We start from the raw sequence: 20962 nt of genomic DNA on the forward strand, positions 1-20962 counted from the left end.
TTCGTGGCAGCCATAAGCTGTCCACCCAGACATGGGTAGATTTTTTTGATTATGCGAGGAAGGCACTAGATGGTTGGGTGCGTGGCAGCAAGGTACAGGACTACCAAGGGTTTTACGATCTTTTTTTAAGGGAGCACCTCTTGTATAAGAGCTTTCCGGAGCTGCGCCAACATCTGGTGGACCGCAAGCTGAAGGATCCTCGAGAGCTTGCGGAGGAGGCAGATATTTGGGTGAGATCCCGGGTGTCTCACAAGGGCCCCGGGGGAGATGGCTCGAAAGGCGGACAGGGTTTCCCCCAGAAGAAAGAGGGGGGAGATAAAAAGGTGGAGTTCTCGAAAGGTCCCCAAAATAAGTTTGGGAAGGGAGTAGGAACCCCACCCCCGTCCAATTCCACAAGACCCACTTACCCTGACAGGAGTCAGCAGCCAAGGATTGTGCGGTGCTACGAGTGTGGGGAGATTGGACACTACAGAGGAGATCCCAAGTGTCGCAAGCGACCACCAGCCCCATCGGGCGTGAAGAGTCCCGGGGTGAGTAGTATAGCGCTTGGGGTGGAGCTGCCCTTAGATAGGGAAGGGGAGTGGACAGGCCTGACACTGGTTTCACTCGGGGATAGAGAGGTGGTCCCCGTAGTGTCCCTGCCCCCGAACACTGCTAAATATCAGCAGAGGGTGAGAATTAATGGGGGGGAGGTGGAAGCTCTGAGGGACACAGGGGCCAGCATGACCACTGTCGTGCGGCGGCTGGTGTCCCCAGACCCAGTAGTCCCCGAGGAGTTCCATCCGGCCGTATTGGCTGACGGCAGTTTGAGTCACTATCCAGTGGCTCGTGTTCCATTCGAGTGGGGAGGAGTCAAAGGCCTACTGCGAGTTGCTGTGAGCCCTGCCTTGCCTGTGGGGTGTTTGCTAGGGAACGACCTGGAGCACACCAAATGGAAGGACGTCGAGTTTCACGCTCACACTGAGATGCTGGGATTACCAGGGTGGACTTGCGTGAGCACGCGGTCCATGGCTGCCCGGCATGGAACTCACCCGGAGTTGGAGCCTGGAATCATGGCCCAACCCAAACCCAAACGTGGGAAGAAGAAGGTGGTAGAGGACATGCCCCGTGAGTCGGATGGGGAGGCCGCAGAGGTGCCCCCGGAGTCCGCGGAGGTAGATGTCGTTCCTGTGGAGGACTTGCCGACCCTTGCTGACTGGCAAGTGGAAGGAGGGCCTACCCGGGAGGAATTTTGTCAAGCACAAAGGACGTGCCCCACTCTTGAGGGTATGCGGCGGCAGGCCGAAGCTCAAGTGGCTAGTCAGGAACTGGGAGGTTATCATGTGTATTGGGAGGATGGTCTCCTATACAGTGAGCCCAGGGTGCCGGTACATGGATCTTCGAGGGCCATAGTGGTCCCCCAGTGTTACCGGGCCTTCCTGCTGGAGTTAGCGCACGAGATCCCCTTAGCTGGACACCTGGGCCAGGACAAAACCTTTGCACGGTTAGTCCCCCATTTTTATTGGCCCAGGATGAGGATTGCCTCCGAAGCCTTTTGCAAGACCTGCAAGTCTTGTCAGGCTAGTGGCAAGACTGGGACAAAGTTGAAAGTCCCGTTGGAACCGCTCCCCGTGGTCGGGACCCCTTTTGAGAGGGTCGGTATCGATATTGTTGGGCCATTGGACCCTCCGACCGCAGCGGGACACCGGTTTATCTTGGTTTTGGTGGACCACGCCACAAGGTACCCAGAGGCTATTCCTCTGAGGACCATCACTGCACCGGTGGTGGCGCGGGCACTGTTGGGAATTTTTACCCGAGTGGGATTCCCGAAGGTCGTGGTGTCGGACAGAGGCACCAATTTCATGTCGGCCTACATGCAGGCCATGTGGAAGGAGTGTGGAGTGACCTACCGGTTCTCCACCCCTTACCACCCCCAGACTAACGGACTTGTAGAGCGCTTCAATAAGACATTGAAGGGGATGATCCGAAGCCTTCCCGAAGGCTTGAGGCGTAAGTGGGACGTCCTCCTCCCCTGCTTGTTATTCTCCTATCGGGAGGTACCGCAGAAGGAGTCGGGTTCAGCCCGTTTGAATTGCGCTATGGCCATCCCGTTAGGGGTCCCCTCAGTTTAGTGAAAGAGGGGTGGGAGAAGACTTCGCAGAAGCTTCCCCGTGACATTGTCAGCTACATGCTGGCGTTCCGCAGCCAGATGGCCAAGCTGTGGAAGGCAGCCACAGAGAACCTGGAGGCTAGCCAGACCGTGATGAAGGAGTGGTATGACCGCAACGCTCGGACGGTCGAGTTGGACGTTGGACAGAAGGTGTGGGTTATGGAACCTGGGGAGCTGTGTGCCCTCCAGGACCGGTGGACTGGCCCGTTCGACATTGTGGAGCGGCGAGGCCAGACCACATACGTTGTGGATGTAAAAACCCCCCGTCAGACCCTCAGGGTGCTCCACGTCAACCGCCTGAAGCCGCACCATGAGCGATCGGAGCTTGCTCTCCTTATGGTGACGGATGGGAGCGAAGAGGAAGAGAGTGAAGCTCTTCCTGACCTTCTTGCGGTACAAGAGAAGGATGGTTCGGTGGAAGGTGTAGTCCTCTCCCCATCCTTGACCCCAGAGTAGCAGAGGGACTGTCGCCATGTCCTGGGACAGTTCGCCTCGTTGTTCTCCCTCACGCCTGGAATCACTCATTGGTGTACCCATGATGTGGACACAGGGGATAGCCCCCCGGTAAAGAACAAGTCTTACCGGCTTTCTGACCGAGTGAAGGATAGCATCCAGCATGAGGTGGCAAAGATGCTGGAGCTGGGGGTGATAGAACCTTCCAGCAGCCCGTGGGCTAGTCCAGTGGTGTTGGTGCCGAAAGCGGCCCCACCGGGTACGACGCCAGAACTTCGGTTCTGTGTGGACTACCGGGGGTTGAACTCTGTCACGAAGACAGATGCTCACCCCATCCCACGTGCAGATGAGCTGGTGGACCGGCTGGGAGCAGCCCGGTACCTCAGCACCATTGACCTGACATCCGGATATTGGCAGATTGCCATGGCCGACGGAGCACGGGAGAAGACAGCGTTCTCCACCCCAGAGGGCCACTACCAATTTCGAGTGATGCCCTTTGGGCTCAAAAATGCTCCGGCCACATTCCAGCGGTTAGTGAATCAGGTACTATCTGGCCTGGAGTCCTTCTCAGCAGCCTACTTGGATGACATAGCTGTCTTCAGTAGCAGCTGGGAGGACCATCTGCAACACCTCCAGGAGGTATTGCAGGCGCTGCAACGCGCTGGCTTAACCATTAAAGCCAGCAAGTGCCAGATTGGACAGGGATCTGTCGTGTACCTGGGACACCTGGTGGGCGGAGGTAAGGTGCAACCCCTCCAGGCCAAAATTGAAACCATCTTGGCTTGGGAGCCCCCCAAGACCCAAACAGAGGTCCGAGCTTTCCTCGGCCTCACTGGGTATTACCGCCGGTTCGTCAAGGGATATGGTACCATCGTGACCCCCTTGACGGAGTTGACCTCAAAGAAACAACCTCGCAAGGTCATATGGACAGCTGCATGCCAAGAAGCCTTTGATACGCTGAAAAATGCGATGTGTACAGCTCCAGTACTAGCAACACCCGATTTCAGCAAGGAATTTATTGTACAGACCGACGCCTCAGAGCACGGCATAGGTGCGGTGCTCTCGCAACTCAACACCGAGGGCCAGGACCAACCTGTGGCCTTCATATCTCGAAGACTCCTCCCTCGGGAACGGCGATGGAGCACCATTGAGAGAGAAGCCTTTGCGGTGGTATGGGCTCTGAAGAAGTTGAGGCCATACCTCTTTGGCACTCACTTCCTTATCCAGACCGACCACCGCCCCCTTCGCTGGCTCATGCAGATGAGAGGCGAAAACCCCAAGTTGTTGAGGTGGTCCATTTCCCTACAGGGGATGGACTTAAGGGTGGAACATCGGCCCGGAGTTGACCACGCCAATGCTGACGGTCTCTCCAGGTTTTTCCGCCTTAGTGAAGAGAACTCCCTAGAGGTTGGGTAGCTCTCCCCTCTTTTGGCTGGGGGGGACGCATGTTGGACCTGTCAGCCCTAGGGTGGTCTCCCCTTCTATTTTTGTATCGTGCCTCATTTTTTCCACCCTCATTTTTATGTTGGACTAGGTCTCCGGGCGCCTTTTCATTGCCAATCAGTGTTAAGGTGCAGGTGCTCCCTTCTCCCAAGATGGCTGCCACAGACCCCTGCTACTGCAGGGTGGTCGTTTTTCATAGTAGCACCCTAGCTGCCAGGAGCTGGCTGGGACCCACAACAATGTTGCGACACCAGCCCGCCTTTTTGTCCCATAGGTAGAGTGGGAAGCTCCTGGAATATGCTGGAACCTTCTAGAAGGGAGGTGGGGTTTTACTTTTGCCGCCTTGGCTAGAGGTCACCTAACCTAGGGCTACTTAAGAGTGGGAGGGAAACATTTGTGGTGAGTTGGCCATTGGGGTGAAGCAGAGCTGGAAGAATCCACCAGGAGTGTAGGCGGTAGGGCCTAGCCAGGGACTTATGCCTCTGAGAGTGACAGGATTTAGGTACTGCCTCTTAAGTGAGTGAGGTGCCCTGTGAATCCCACTGATCTTGCCCAGTAGTAGGAGGACCCAGAGACTCTCTGCCAACCTGACTAGGAAGGACCTAGTCGCCCTCTCCATCCCTACCCCTGTAACAGAACCCCTTAAGGGCGCCAGATACATCTGCACCAAAAGACTTCCTCTGTCAACTGAGAACTGAAACCTAACTTTAAGAACTGAGACTGCATGACAAGAGCGAGCTGTAAGCCTTGAATGCCAGAGCTGAGACTGCGTGTCCAAGCTACCCTATTGAACAAAATACTAAGCCGATTGCCAAGTCACCGGGGATCGACCAGGTACTAGCGCTGTGACCCCCGCGCTCCCTGCCCTGGTCTGCGACCCCCGGCAGCGTGCTCCGCTGAGCACTTTACCCCCATCCTTAATTTGAGCCCCCCCCTGCGACGACGAAGCCAGCGCGCTCACCGCCGCGGCCTGGAGGCCTGGAGGAGTGCCCTGCTGTGTTGCGAGGCCCAGGTGAAGTCCGGGGCCCCGTCGCTGCCGTCGCAGCCGTGTGAGGAGGTGCGCAAGGTCGGGGCCGAGTTCCCCCAACGTCGTGAGGACGGACGCCTGCTGACGCCGAGACGGAGGTAAGCCCGGAGGCCGAGATCCCCCCTGGTGCGCCCCCTGCTGGTCTGGAAACCACACCGCACTTGGCCCGGGTTGTCCCCTCCGTGGGAGTCCCCTCCCCTGCCTGCGCGACGGAGAGACCCCGCCGAGGGATCCTGTCCGTGTCCCCCCTTCTGTAATACTGAGCGCGGTGCTCTGTGAACTGCACCGGAGCATAGGGACCCGCTCCTCAAGTCCGGTCACCCTCCCCACTGGAAGCCGCCCAAAGAACTGACTGACATTCCCCTCGTGTGGCGCTTCACGCCACCGACCCTGCTTCCCCAGCCGGAGAGACCGGGACTGCGAGTAGCGCACTGTGTCATATGCTCTGCTCGAAAGTAAATTACATGCCAAGGAATGAGAGTAGCGCACTGTGTTATATGCTCTGCTCGAAAGTAAATTACATGCCAAGGAATGCGAGTAGCGCACTGTGTTATATGCTCTGCTCGAAAGTAAATTACATGCCAAGGAATGCGAGTAGCGCACTGTGTTATATGCTCTGCTCGAAAGTAATTACATGCCCAGGAACGCGAGTAGCGCACTGTGTTATATGCCCTGCTCGAAAGTAATTACATGCCCAGGAACGCGAGTAGCGCACTGTGTTATATGCTCTGCTCGAAGGTAATGATATGCAACTGATTATGAGTAACGTGTTGTGATAACTGTTCTACGCAAACGTTTCCACATGCAACTGATTGCGCGTAGCGCTGTGTTTTATATGCCTTGCTTCACAGTACTAGGGGCCAGTGGTCACGAGGAGCGCTCAGTTCGACAGGCGCCATGTTGATGAACCCAATGTTCCCCCTTACAAGTATTACGCTGTGTTAGACGGCCTGTTCAGGGAAAGACTTCACATAAGCGCGCACCGCGCTAGAATCTCCTGCATTTAACCAGCGGGCGTGGGTACATGAACGAGGTTAGGCACTGCATAGATATCACCCAGAGTGTCGCATGTACTGAACGATGGTATTATGATTCATGTATTACCTTGTTATTTCCTGAACTGCAACTGACCAGCTTTACTTGGATAAACTTGAAGTATTTGCATAATTTAAACGGTGTGGCGTCCCTTATTGTGTGTGACTCTAGTCCATGAGAAGCGAGTGGTGTATGGTTGCTTAACACATAGCCCTCTGGTTGCCCGACCGGCTCGCGCCACGTTACCGCCCTTAGGGCCTGGTGACCCCAGGTTCCTACACACTCCCTGATGTCTTTTGGATGCATCAGGGAGCATTAGTTGCAGGAGTCATCCATGGTGCCAAGGACAGACATTATCCTGATCCATGACAGTAATCTGATGGCAACAAATGTTGCACAGCTCGTAACCTGTCAGTTTTGGTGGTGACATCCATGCGCACTGCCTAAAAAGTTAACAAACTTCTGTAAAAAAAAATAAAAAAATTAGTAGCAGTGAAGCTCTGGATCCACGTCTGCAGGTGCTGAAAAAGAGAAATTGATGTCAGTGCGCAGGGGTGGCGCTGTATGCAGATCCTTGTCAGACTGTCCACAAGTGGGACAAAATCACTGTGGAGGCTGTTGAGACTATCTGCCGGCCTGCCTGAGCAATTCCAGATCCAGTGTGGCACCTCACGACATCCACTGGGTGAGGAATCTTCAGAAAGAAGTATCCATCAGAAATGTCACCATCAGCAACAGTACTTGATAGACAAACTATACTGAGGCACAAAGTGCATGCTCAGTTTAAGCACTTTTTCTTCTAGTATAACTTTTGTGAGAAATTGACACCTTTACAAGTATGTATCCAGAGATCAAAACCTCTCACAATTGCCAGGAAAGTTAGCAAATGAAGGCACTTTCAAGGCTACTTTTAGCACCCAGCCCACCACTTGCCCCGGATGTCATAAATAGAAATTGTTCAATACAAAAAGACAATATACAAAAATACCCAATACAAAATACAAAAAAAAAAATCATCATTTTCTGAAAAAAGCAGCAGGCAAATATTTTCAGGAGTGAGCATTAGTAATTACTCATCATATAACTTTATGGTACATTTAAGACCATCAAAGTACATAGATGAACATCACAGTAAAACGATCCATAATTAAAATGTTAAAATTTACAGTAAAGGATTTGTCTAAAATTAAAAAAGAAGACAAATGTATACAAATATTAGATACAAAATATAATCCAGAAAATGCATAAATATTAATAAGAAATGTCACCTAAAAACATTTCCTTTTTTAAATAAAATAATGTAATTCGCCACAATCTCTAATTTAAGATCATTTACATACAACCAATTAGGAGAAAATAAAGGCCCCTGAATCCCAGATTATAACTCTGTTGATTCACCAATCTCAAGTTCCTAGGGCACTAACCCGAATGTCCCAGCACAATTTCAGATATTTGGCGAATGCGATCACTATGGCTTCTCTAGTTTCTACACACAGTAGCCCAAGTGCAATAGAGTACTGCCGGCATTCCATCAACCTGCATATGGGCAAAACCAAATTTTTCCTTGTCAGAGTATAACCTATGCAGAAGAAGAAAAGATGGGCTAAGGTCTCTTGTGTACTAGAGCACCCTGGACAAGTATCCCTGCTAGCAGTTATAGGCTGCCATTTTGCAGTAAAGGACAAAATGGGTAGCATACCATACCATACCTTTAGGAACAAAGCTCTGTCCCCAAGTGACAATATAAAGTCAAGGAAAGGCGCAAAGGAGCTCTGCAGCTTAATGCACAAAAAGGCATCTGTCAAGGGACCAAGATCCTCTCTTTTGAGTTCCATGTTGGTGACCAATTTCCAGTATGATACTTTCAGCAATTCTCGCGATAGTGGTGGGGAATCCTCAGGCCAATACTCGCCCAACCCAAGCATCGTCAACAGATCCCTTATAAAGGTCACCCACGTAATGGCATGGAGTTTATCAAGGTTAACAATTTCTTTAAAAGGAAGGTAATATTCAGAAAGAGCAGGAATGTGCTTTAATCTCCACCAAACGAGGAGGGGCCATAATCGGACCTTTCTCTCCACCAGCTGTAGCCCTAAATCATGAAATAGAGGAACTAATGGGAAGCTTTTAGGTAAGCTTACCAGAAAGCTAAGAAATTAATTTTCCGCTCTATTGAGATAGGTTACACTGGCATAGCCCCACATATTCTCTCCATACAAAGCATTAGTAATTACTACTTGACAGTATTCTCAGGTCAGGTATATAAAATAAAACTCTGCATGGAGTGCCGAGGAAAATACTAGCAGAGGCGGATGTATGGCTTTTGGAGTCAGCACATTCAACTTTTTTCTAGCAGTTTCATTTTCAAGCAGCACAGTTGTCAGGTGCTCCTAGTCGGAGTGCCAAACAACCCTGAATGTGGAGAGTGTCTTCAAAGTACAGTGAGTAAAGAGAAACATGATGAACAAAAGAAATGGTTTATTTTGGCAGGCTGCAGGAATACAGATGTCTAAATTGAAAATAAATGTAAATGTGTGGTTACTTACATTTGTAGGAGGTATGGCATTATTGGGAGAGTGGTAGGGTTGAAATGTTCTTGTATGTTTCTCAGAGTTGTTAGTTCACTACTAGCATTGCACACCAACAGGGCATGGACAATCACTAGAAGACCAAACAAAACAAAATTATTAGAAATACTAAATATATTAACAATCTAGCATTTTTTTTTAAAGTACTACAAAATCTTATCTTGCATCATAAAAAACGATAAAGATATTAGATAAGGACAGTGCTTAATTTGAGCTGGTGCTTTCCGGTGCTCCGCACCGGCACCTTATCACCAGCACCGGGGCTATGACAGTCTGCCACATGGTGGCGCTGTCATGCTAATTTAGGTATGAACACAAAAACAGCGGTTTATTTGTTCAATTTACATTAGCAATGACTAATACCTGCCTCCCAAGCCATTCTTCTGGCTTTGGGGGCCTGGAATAGTCTGACTTGTTAACTTGTATGCATGTGAAGGTTAGTAGCTGTGCATGTACTGTCATTCGGCAGCTGGCATGGGTTATGTGAGTTGAAAGCTGCAGTGGCCTCCACACGAGAGCCGCGGCACATATCCTTTTACATATCAAGCACCGGATAAGGATACTTTACAGCATATTTGTCCGTAGCCTTGGCCTTTTATCTAGTACCAATGTGTGTGGCTTAGTTGTGGGGTCAGAAACTCCTTCACATTTTTTTAAACCAAAGCTTGGTAAGACACATCTATGCCACACATGTTCACAAGACCAGGATCCCATCATCACTCAGTAGCTCACACCCTTGAATTCCCCCGTTGGCAAAGCCATTTTGAGTACTGGAATGTGTTGATGGTGAGAGTAGTTGGCAAGGTGTTGGATGGTAACAAAAGTGAATACAGAACAAGGAATAATGGAAGTAACACAAAAGTTATGTTCTCCTAAAATGTCCTGGCTCATTTCCATTTCAACATGTGGGGCAGGTTCCCAGACAAAGATAATGAAAGAAGAAGAGCATTAGGTAACCAGGCTTCAGAAATACATGTCCCTGAAATGTAAACAGGCTTGGGTTAGAGGATGCATAAGTAGAATAACATGTGGCGAAAGGTAAGTAACTTGTTCTTCTGATGGATATTTTTAACTGTAGATAGGTTTCAACAGATTCCACAGCAGTACCTCCCAAAAGGTGGCTGTTCTTAGGAGTGGACTTCACACCAGGAATTCCTGTTGGACCGAGCCAGCAAAAGCGCCCTCCCTATGAACACAAGATATAAGAGAGCAAGTAATGCCTGGTGAATGTGTGGATGGATGTCCATGTAGCTGTCTGGCAGATACTCAGCACCAGAACGCTCTGGGCCAAGACTCTGGCAGAATCCTTAGCTCTGGTGGTATGTGCCTAAAGGTCTGCAGGAGGCTTCTTTCATGTCAAAGCATGGCACATTATTACGCAGAGAATAGTCCATCTAAACAAGATCCATTTCTATAATGTCCTTTCCTTCTTTCCAGGAAATCACACAAAAAATGGGTCATCCACCAAGTGACTCAAACTCCAATTGGTATAAAAGCTTAGGGCTCTCTTGGGGGCCTCTCTTCCTCCTTAGAGGGATGTGGCAGAGCAAAGTGTGTGTGGAGACTAGTGCACTACTCCACATGGATGGGAGACACCACCTTAAACAGAAAGGATGCCAGGGTCCAAAGTACCACCCTTCCGTAAAAATGGTGCACTGACAGCACCTGTTCTTCACTTGACACAACATGCAGAAGTAATCGTATTGACGAAGACAGTCTTAAGGGTCAGGAGCCTCGAGACACAGCTGTGCATAGGCTTGAAAGGTGTGCACATCAAGAAAGTAAGAACCAAATTATGGTCTCACTGCGGCATAACAAAAGATGTTGGAGGAAACATACGCATTTAAGTTCTTTAAAAAATGCATCACAACTGGCGACAAACCAGGCCACAAACTTTGATCATCATCCAAAATCCGCTGACTTCAGGGACGGACAGCGAGCCGCCAAGATGACATCCTCCACCTCCATCAGTAGATTGAATGCACTCAGCTCATTGCGCTTAATCTCCATGCATGGAGAGGCAGGTGGTGCACGTTTGGGTGGAGAACCCTGGCTGTTGTTCAGTAAGTAGGTCCTCATGACAAGGTAAAGAGAAGTTGAAGTGGTGAGGAAATGGAGGAAGATGCTCAGAGTCCGCAGGTTGGAGCACCGCCTGGTCTTCTTCAGAAACCGGGGAAGCAGTGGCAGAGGTGGGTATGTGTAAAGGAGACCAAGTTCCCACAGAGGATTGAACACATACCCCTAAGTGAGCCTTGACATTAAGTGTTCTCAACGGCAGCCAAAAGAGCAACACAAGGCACACCCCACTGAGCACAATACCTCTGGAGCAGATGCCACTCATGGTGAGCTAGCTGGTGCCTGCTAATTTTGTCCACACTGGCGTTCTTGAACTCCGTCAGATGGTTGTCAGTCAGGGACATCTGTTGAAGATTCAACCAACATCAGTCTCACCACCTGATGTATAGCACAAGTAATCGCACACTGTCCTGCTTGTTGCAGTATCAGATGGCGGTTGTATTGTCCATCAGAATTTTCACAGGGTTACCCTTCATGGAAGCAATCAAATGACGTGCAGATCCAGCTCCAACAGGTTCATGTGGTGCCGCTGATCTCCGTTTAGTCTAGGGAGCCTTCCCATGCCAAGGAATGTGCATCAGTGAGGTTTACAGAGAGGGTAAGAAGAAACCATGATGGACCACCTGTAGGACCTGTGAGTTAACTGTATGCCAGTTGGGCAAGTAAAAGCACATCCTGCAGCCCACTGGCTGCCAAGGACTCCCTGAGGGAGAATCGGAGCAGCTTGTCAGCAGGGAAAAAGGAGGAGTGATCATGCTGTTGCAGGCCCTGTCCTATGCCACTACCACAAGCACTGGAGTCATGAAAGGGCTGGACTGGCTGCTGCATGGACTGAGATGGCTACCTCTACCAGTAAACTAGAATCTGGTAGCAACCCCTGAACTTCTGGTATCGAGGAGAGAACTGGAGGGCCGAGTTGAGCAGGTCCAAGGAGCGGGATGCAGCAGGGCTATCGTTAAACCACTCCCCACTCCAAAGCTGAATTCGTCTGATGACAAATCACCACACCGGTGCCCATAGAACAACCTACACAATTTGTGATATCCAAACTGGTCCACAAAGTGTATTTGGCTACACTGTCAGTCACGGACTGTTTATAAAAAGGTATTTCTAGGCTCCCCAGAGACAGCTGGCAAGATTTTGTTTAGCATATCCTGCAGGGCAATGAAGCAACTGCTCCACACGCAGACAGTGTTCAAAGATTAGAATGCAAAACTGGGGGAGCAGGACACTCTTGTACCAAGTTCATCAATGTGCTTATACTCTCTTATCAGGTTGGGCAAAACAAAGGACATTGGCATTTACTTTGTTGGCCAAACCCTGCACAACGAGACATTCTGGTGCTGTGTGTTGAGTCAAGAAGGCTGGGACACCCAGAGCAGGCCAATGGTGCCTAGTGAAGGGGCGACGTAACGTGGGCGCAGAGCAGGCCTTTGTTCACACTGCAGCTACAGTGGCTGTCAGGGCTTCACTGACTGGTAGTAAAGGCTCTGAAGCTGAAGGGCCAGGTTTCAACATTTCGGTAAGCAGATTAGCCTTACTTTCTATCATTGGCAACTGAAGTTTCAACACCTCTGTTGCACAGCGTAGTACTACACCATTACTCGGTGGGGGTCCCCTATGGTGATCCAATACCGCCTCTGATGAGGTATCAGGAGGTCTAAATATAGTCCATGATCGGTATAATTGGGCCTGGTACCAAACCAACCTGAACCAGCATGCCTTTGGCTAAAGGAGTCAAGGCACAGCCTGGCATTTGCAGATGGTGCCTAACCGGTTCAGTCGGCGGCAGGGAAGGCCCCACTAGTGGATGTTTGACTGATGTCCCCCAGCGTATTCATGAAGGCCCTCAAGGGGTATCCGAAATTATCCAAAAGAGCTGTAGAAGTGCCTCCTTGAAGGCCTCTACTTGCTGTGGAGTCATGGATAGTCCATGAAATTCAGGGTGCATCGGCTGAAATTTTGGAATAGGGTCAGAAGCAGGCAGTTGGTGTGGAGTCAGGTCTTTTGCATACCAACTGTATGATCTCTGTCTGGACTGGAAGCAACAGGGGGATTTATTGTTTGTGCCAAGATTTATCCTTAGACTTCTTCTTAGACTTAACCAATAACGGAGACCAGGCTTGAGATTAGTACTTGCAGCCGGAACGGGCCCACTTCTTGTGTTCAGGGATGTAAAGCTTCACTTCCCGCACCCAGATGGCCTTCGGATGCATCAGGGAGCATTTGTCAAATAAATTTGAATCATGCTTGGATCCGAGATACCAAAGTCTGACATCATGCTGGTCCATAACTGACATCTGCCTCCTGCAGGTATGGCACAGTTTGAAGCCTGTAGTCTTCCAGGGAGACATCCTGAACACAGTCACCAAAACCATTTTTGGGGGCCGGTAAGCACCAACAAACATATGGTGGTAGAGCTACAGATTCATGTCTAAGGGGACGAAAAAAAGGAATGGACATCTGCAATTAGGGGTGGCACCTCTAAACGGCTCAGCACCATCACATCTGAAAGCAGGAAAAGTCAGACACAGAGTGCCTTGACGCCAGCCAACAGAGTACAAGAGAAATCTTTAGAAAACTTTTCCAAGTCCAGTGTGGCGTCAGATGAAATTCGAAAGGCAAAGAATGTGCAGACAACCATCAGAATAACAAAGTTTGCATCTTTAGAATGTCTTTTTTGGGCTTCTTAGCAAATGAGAGTTGTAGTAGTCCATCTTTGAGCTTATAATAGTGCTGCCAAAGCTAGTATGATGCTACTCTACGGAAAAATAATTGATTCCACTCAGTAGCTTAAAACATTACTAGATGGTGATACCTTTGCAATAACTTGCTTTTCCTCTGTCATAGTGGAGATAAAGTGTCCTAAATGTATCTGCATGTATGATCATGGAACTATCTATCAGGACACAGTGAGAAGAAGTTTCAGTTTTATTCAGCTTACTATGGAAGGCTAAGAGCAACAGTTGACTCTCAATTCCCTCACAAGGTTCTAAGAACGTGTCAGGAAGGCTACCCAAACTGCCCAACAGCCTGAAATGAAGTGTTCAATTTTTTTCTGGCAAGCAGCAAAAACAGGTAGCTTGTAGCTAAGATCTGGGAATTCCTGGCACACGAAATGTAATCATTCAAACATCATTGTCATTCTTCACTGGCATAACCCAAAGGGTTGTAGGATCCTTAACATTTTCAGTTCTATAGAATACTAGAGCTTCAGCGGTGATCAGTGAGGTTGACAACTATTTTAATTTTACTAGAAGTCTTCAATACTCTGACCATCTGTATGGTTTTTTCCTAGTGCAGAGTCATGTGATATGTATCGCTCTTTTGTATAGATATACACCAACATCTTTTATTCATTTTACAAAGTGATTTCTCTCAGACAGAAGACCTTAGAGCAGTCTTCTGAAGCAAGATAATGATGAAGACCCAGGACAAGGCAGTATTTGTGACCCCAGAATATAGCATTACTAATAGTCTTTTTTTGGGTAGTAGCAGACATTTTTCATTACAGACTTTTAGCCATGCAAGCCTAGGGTATTTATGAAACCCACAGGCTGTGTACAGGCTCAAGAACAGCTTTCTGTCTTTGTAATGGTGGTTTGCCACCACCAAGCATTGGCACTTCTGTGTTGGTGTAAGACAAGTATATTTAACTAAGCATCAGGCATTTCCACTGACCAAAGGGTTTTTGTTTTGAACACATGAAAAGAACAGAGACAAAGTCAGCATTTTGAACATCTGCAGAAGGGGTAGGTGGGTGAATTTATAAGGACCACAGTAAGGCTAAGTCCTACCTTTCTTTCCTTACAAAGAAGTAAGGGGAATAATACCCTACCCTACTTCCCTTTCCTTTCTGAGGAAGGAACCTGCTCTATTACTCTTAAAATGTGGCAAATCTTAACCTCTTGCAAAAGATCTGGAGATGCGGAATGGGGCAGAGGCGGCCTAGAAAGAAGCAGTTGTGGTAGTGCTGGAGTACAGCAATTCCATACTACAGAACGGACTGAATCAGTGTGATTTGGGCTCAGTAGTCAAAATGGTGTGAAAATCTTAAGAGGGAGCAAAGGAGGATGGAAGAAACTCGGGGATATTTCCAGGACTTCTGTGCATTCCTTAAGAACTCATGTTTTCCCTGAAATTCTTCATCTTGGGTTTGGAATGATAGGACATACTTGCCTCAAAGGCTGAAATTAATTTGCCAGCTGAAAGTAAGATTGTGGTACTTGGTGATACCTCTTGGATGCCACACAATTATTTGGTCATGAACATGCCCATTTTGTAACTGATGGAGGTATGTTAGTTTCAATGAGCACCAACAAAACATGAGGAAAAATAAATAGAAGTGAAAGGAAATGCCTTAACGTCTGACAATTATGAGTAGTCACCTATTACATTGTTTTGGTTCTGTCTGCCTTTACACTAAAAGACCACCCGCATACCAATCAGCCTAGGTCCTGCCTCAAAAGGGACAGGCAATCTGAAACTACTATGCCATGTCCCTGTTGCTCAGCAACACAAGCAGCAGCAGAAGCAGAAGCAGTTTTGTTTCGCACTTACTGGACCTCACTGTGAGGTATAGTCATGTTCAACCCACCCCAAAAGGAGCAGTTCAGCCAAAACACCATATCCTCTGCTGAGAAACACAGTCAAGCTTAGCCACATTTCAGACTTATTCAGCATCACTAGTGAGGTGGAACCAAAACCCAGAGGCACAGCAAACAACCAGATCCAAGGGCAAGACATCACGGATTCCTTTAAGGAGCAATCATGACAAAACTCATTGACTGATATGTTAGCACAGGACGCACCATCTATAACTGGATGCAATTCCTCACATCACTAGACACAGTAATAGGAATTACTTTTATTTTTACACTGTATAACTGTTCTTTATCAGCTTTAGGCTTTTTACCAGAATTTCATAATAACCATCATGTTCAAAACTATAATTGTTCTACCGGAAATGAAATCTGCAACACAAGTTTACCCGTTGGCCATTAGACTTTGGCTTTTTCCAGGCTATGCATAGGCTTATGAAGTAGAAACTGTCATTTTCCCAAGAGATACATATTAAAACTGCCCCATGGATCGAGATTACTTAATACATCACAGAAAGACCCAAAATATATATCTCACTCAACCCCAACAACCTTTGCTTTGGCAATCTTAACTGCCCCACCTCAATCAGAAAAGAGAGCAAGTAACCATTTCAAGTCCTCTTCATAAACGTACATGATAAATTCATCCTCCCTGAATGGAAATCAGAACGTAAGATTTCTGTGTATACCTGGTGGGCATGACTATGTTTTCTGCGAGGCACAAGTAACACAACAGTTAAAACTAACTGTGAAACACAGTGGATACTTACCTCTGGAAGAAGAAACCTCCTTGATGATGCCACCTAAGTGAACACCAGTTTCCTTTTCTTGATTCTCAGTTATTACCCACAAATACAACACATTGGATTCCTGCCCATTTAATATTCCTTTACTCCTTTGTGAACATAAATATTGTCATTTGTCTTGAGGGGACTTATATGTCAAGATGTATTACTCCAATCTGTTGTTGAATGGAAATATGAATTATCCTTATCTGTTAGAGCACAGTGCTGTAGGCTCGCATACTTTGCACATTCTTGCCATTTAGAGTTTGGTAGACGTTGGAAGTTGTTCGTGTTAGAAGAAGAGGTTTAGGTTTTGAGGAGACTCGCAAACACTTCCAAAAACACACAATGCACCAGGAAAAAACTACACCTTTAATTGTTTTTTATTTGTATTATTAATCAAGTTGTTGACTATATAGAGACGAGTTACCCTGTAAAAACTGTTTTTGCAAGAAAATCGATGGAATGGAATGGAGATAACGATTTTTAATTTGAGCCTTATATTTGCTGATGTTTTTGATATCATTATTAGGCCCTTCACAGAAAATGACAATAACTGTACCATGTGGTATACTTTATCTTCTTTCTGTTTCTTTGCTTTTAGTTATGCTCGCCTTATTTGAATCTTTTCAAAATTCAATGAAACAGCTTGAAATAAAAGAAGAAATTCAGGAAAAACAAAACAGTAAACAAAATAAACACAATGAACATTAAAGTATAATTCACAAGAAGGAGTTCTGTTCTTTGTGCTATGCGTTTTATTCTTCTTGCCAGTATCTCTTCCAAAATGCAATTTTCCTACTTGTACAATATGGTATGCAGTTTAGCAGCACTGCCCTCTCAAAGCCCTATTCTTCTATCATGCACTTTTATCTGGATATTTAAAATTTGCTTCACTTCTCTCGCATTTAGTATGTTAAACACTGCCTAAAATTATAATTCCATGATAATGTTTTATTGATCTTCACCTTTAGTCCCCAGTGGGTACCCAATGCCGTCTCTGGGGAGGTATCAAGACAACCAGCATTTTGGAGGTCTAAATATAGTCCACGATCAGTATAGTGAGGGGAAAACAAATTGTCTGCCACCTCATCATCCCTATCAAGTGGAACATCCTAAAGGTCTTCTATGGAATCTGAGAGAAAGAAGACATCAATGCATTATAGTGGCACTGAGGCAGAAGCACTGCTGGAGAGTCCTCCAACACACCTGGCTCTGCCTTAGTAATCTTATAATAATACTGAGACATAGCTGAATTCGGCTTCAGAGCCGAGACTGATGTCGGGGTCGGATCCAGAACTGGTACCTCTGAAGCTGGGCTGGCAGGGCAGTAACCTTACAGTCTGATTTGACCCAGTATGGCATCAGTGATGACATGTGATCTAAGATCATGAGTAACTGGGCTTTTTATTTTATTTTTGAGTTGTAAGTAGAACATAAATTATCTATTTAAAAAATCAGTGATAACATCAATGCTATAATTTAACAAGTTTTGAAAGGAATCTAGTTACATTGAGTAAAATTAATATAAAAATAATCATGCAGATGAATGTTTCTTTAAATACACTGATAATTGACAAGACTTGTAGCCAGTTTTGACAATGCCAATGCAAACGCAACCTATATTCAAGACCTTGCATTTGGCTGCATTCATTATAACACATTATTAAATGAGTTTTTCCTCTGTATGTACCACACAGCTACTTGGAAGGACAGTTGAAAAGCACTAGCTTATATAAAGTGTAACCAAATCCCATTGACATTCCGAAGACACTCCAACTGTGTTGCAGTGATGTGACAGAATTAGGCAATGTCAGACTTACTGTTGGCGGGCCAGTTAGAGGGGTAGTACCCTTGCAAAGGCAACAGCTCCACTTCACTGATGGCGGATGGTCCGAAGAAGGCGCTACATGCAATAAACGTATCAAGAGGATCAAAGTTTAGAGTTTTTGAAACCACCCAGAGATCATCTGCGAGAAACAAATAAAAACATTATGTATCATGGGTCAAAAAGCTATACCTAAGACTTAGTTACAATACGTACTCAAATTAAGAACAATGGATTTGTCTAAAACAATTTTCTCATTTGCGAAGTAGTTGACAGGGCAAAACTACATTCCATGTAATCAGGGCTACGGCATTTATGTGATTCTGCAGCTGTGGTGTTTTCCGCATAGTTATGGATTTGTTGCAGTTGCCATATCTTCTGCTGCATACTTTGCAGATTTCGAAAAAAAACATCTTTTGTAGCTCAGACGGGTCAAAGGTAACTAAAAATGTGGCAACGTGTTTCCGTACAGTGGAAGCCCTTTGTAAGGTTGACTAGACATCTTTTAATTGCTTATCGCTGTATTTATGTGTTAAACTGGTGACACGTTTTCACAGACAGTGTTACTATGTGTAAAAATAACAAAACAATGAAATAATACTATCACAAACTGCAGCATAATTTGCCTCTTCGTGTCGCATAATTTAGCTAACCCTGCCACATAATTTGCTCATCACCTGCCACATAATTCCAGTGGCCCTGCATATAAGAAATTGCTGCAGAGGTTCTGATCCTACGAGGAAGGCAAACGATTGGAATATGCAACCCTAAATAATTTGTCTCGTTTGGCAAAAATGACTACAGGAACAAAAAGAATTGTCATATGAGCCCTTTTGTTTAAATTAATTACTAATACATTTTTTAGACAACTTTAGAAAACCATCAATAAAGCCATATTTGCTTACTGGGCTATCAATACTTGTGCTGATTGCTTTATAAGCACTATTATTAGCAAACTGTACAATGACCTAAAGTTTATAATTAAGCATTATGGAAGTTAAGTTTATGCTTAGGATACAGATCTTTAACAGGAACACATAATTTGGAAGACTGTAACTCACTTATTGTTTAATTTAATAGATACGAAAAGTTCTCCGTTTTCACAACAAATACAGCACATGAACATGGGCAGCACAAGTTTGCTGATGGTGGCAGCCATATTGGGCATTCCCCTCACCCACAAACTTTGCATTCAAATACAGGCTTTTGAGAAAGACAGACACTTAGTAGCAGGCTGGGCAACAGTGTGGGTAAGGGGGACCCACTGGAGAAGAAAAGGGGTAGATATTTGCACTTGAATTATTCTCAGCCACTGGCAGTCGCTCGGGCCGCATCCCAAGGTTGTTATGGCGTGAGGATGATTTGAGAAGTTAAAAAAAACAGTTCAGAGTTAGCGATGATGTGGATTTCTCCATTGTTTCTATTTTAATTCCCCCTCTCCCATAAGTTGATACTGAATAAGGAGTTTCTTTTTCAGTGTTTGCAGAAAATTGTACTACAGAATGTGGCGTCACTCGTTCTCCGATTGAAGCCCTCTTGTACATCTATTATGCATTTTTCATCAATAAAAAATAATAAAACGCACAAACTGAATTATTTTTTTTACCTTTGCTGTAAAGGGAGGCATTCTCCTTCTTGCTTAGTTTCAGATATAGTTTGCTTTTGGATATCTCAGCAGTTTCAGAGTCGATCTTCATATTTTTTCTAAATTTTCCAAATTGTCTTTTATAATCAAATGGTTTTCTGCAATAAAAATAAAGGAACATCAGGGTAAGAGAGCAGAAAGGTGTATATTATTTTTTTATTATTTGCATAGTTAGATCTGCCTACAGTGCATTCTCTAAAAAGTCTGGTAAATTCCTTTAACTACAAGAAAAGAAGTTGCCTCTGTTGCAAATCAACGAACACCACTGTAAAAGGTATAGGTCCAGAATACTGAGTTTTAAATATAGCGCTACAATAATATTACAGCCAGAATACGGAGACTAAAATGCTGTGAAGGTAAGTATATGCAGGTACAGATAATTATTATGAATCAATGTTACAAAAGCCTACAACGGATTGGAACCAATTTACTAATTTCTGTCTTATTTCACTTCTGCCGGTGGCGTCCAAAATGTTGAAAAAGATGATTAACTCTCAGAATATCTTGAACATTCCTCTTAATCTGGTTTCAGGCTGTGTCATAGCACGGAATCAGCCCTCCTTGAAGTAATAGATTCTATCAAGTGGTCAATAATTCAAGGAAATAATGCGGCCTTGATATTATTAGATCTATCTGCCGCATTCACCACCATCTCCCACCCAATTCTTTTTCAAAGGCATATAAATATAGGGGTGGGAGATCAGGCACTCAAGTGTTTTTTTCCTTTCTGGATAATAGATGGCAAGAAGCTTGGATGCCTCGTTTCTCATCAGATACCAAGTCCCTCAATCTTGGATGCCGCATGGCTCATCCTTGACCCCCACCTTGTTCAATTACTATAAGGCCCTGTTGGGCCCCATGGTGGAAGAATTCGGTGCAAGGATAATTTCATATGCTGATGATACGCAGCTGTTCCTCTCTTTTGAAAAATAGTGCTTGGACTCCTTGGAGACCTTTATACTTTGTCTGAGTTCGGTCCCTGATTGAATGCAGGCCAGCAAGTTACAATGTAACCCAGATAAGGCTGATATATTGTTGTTTGGGGCCTCTCCATCTTTAAGGAGGGAAAATGACTGGCCTGTGTCTTTCCCTCCCAGCACCTCGCCCCAGAGACGCCACCAGCAGAGGTGGTTAAGAATTTGGAAGTCAAATTTGAAATTTCAAGCTCAAATCTCAGCAGTGGTGGGATCCTGTATTGAGTTTGAGTTTGAATCATTTCTAAAGCGCGCGTACACCTGGCGGTTTCATGGCGCTGCAGTTCACTGAGCCTCAGAGAGCGGGGAGGTCCGGGGGGCATAGGGAGGAGTTATTGTGGGAAAGCCTGTAGAAAGA

At 46.1% G+C, this 20962-nt stretch overlaps 1 protein-coding gene across 5 annotated transcripts in view; it reads right to left on the reverse strand.

Moving 5' to 3' along the window:
- The window catches only part of ZGRF1 (zinc finger GRF-type containing 1), a 619324-nt gene that overhangs the window by 191322 nt on the left and 407040 nt on the right, over window positions 1-20962 (reverse strand). For all 5 annotated transcript variants that reach the window (XR_014978114.1, XM_085641436.1, XM_085641435.1 and 2 more), the window contains 3 exons: window positions 19592-19728; window positions 17981-18127; window positions 8654-8768 (listed from right to left, as the gene is read on the reverse strand). Coding sequence is in view for 4 of the 5 variants with exons in the window: in XM_085641436.1 (XP_085497562.1) it covers window positions 8654-8768; window positions 17981-18127; window positions 19592-19728 (399 nt within the window). In the remaining variant the exon portion in view is untranslated. The remainder of the gene's footprint in view (window positions 1-8653; window positions 8769-17980; window positions 18128-19591; window positions 19729-20962) is intronic.

Source organism: Triturus cristatus, chromosome 2_2 (genome assembly GCF_964204655.1).
Source record: "Triturus cristatus chromosome 2_2, aTriCri1.1, whole genome shotgun sequence".
NCBI classification, from domain to species: Eukaryota; Metazoa; Chordata; class Amphibia; order Caudata; family Salamandridae; genus Triturus; species Triturus cristatus.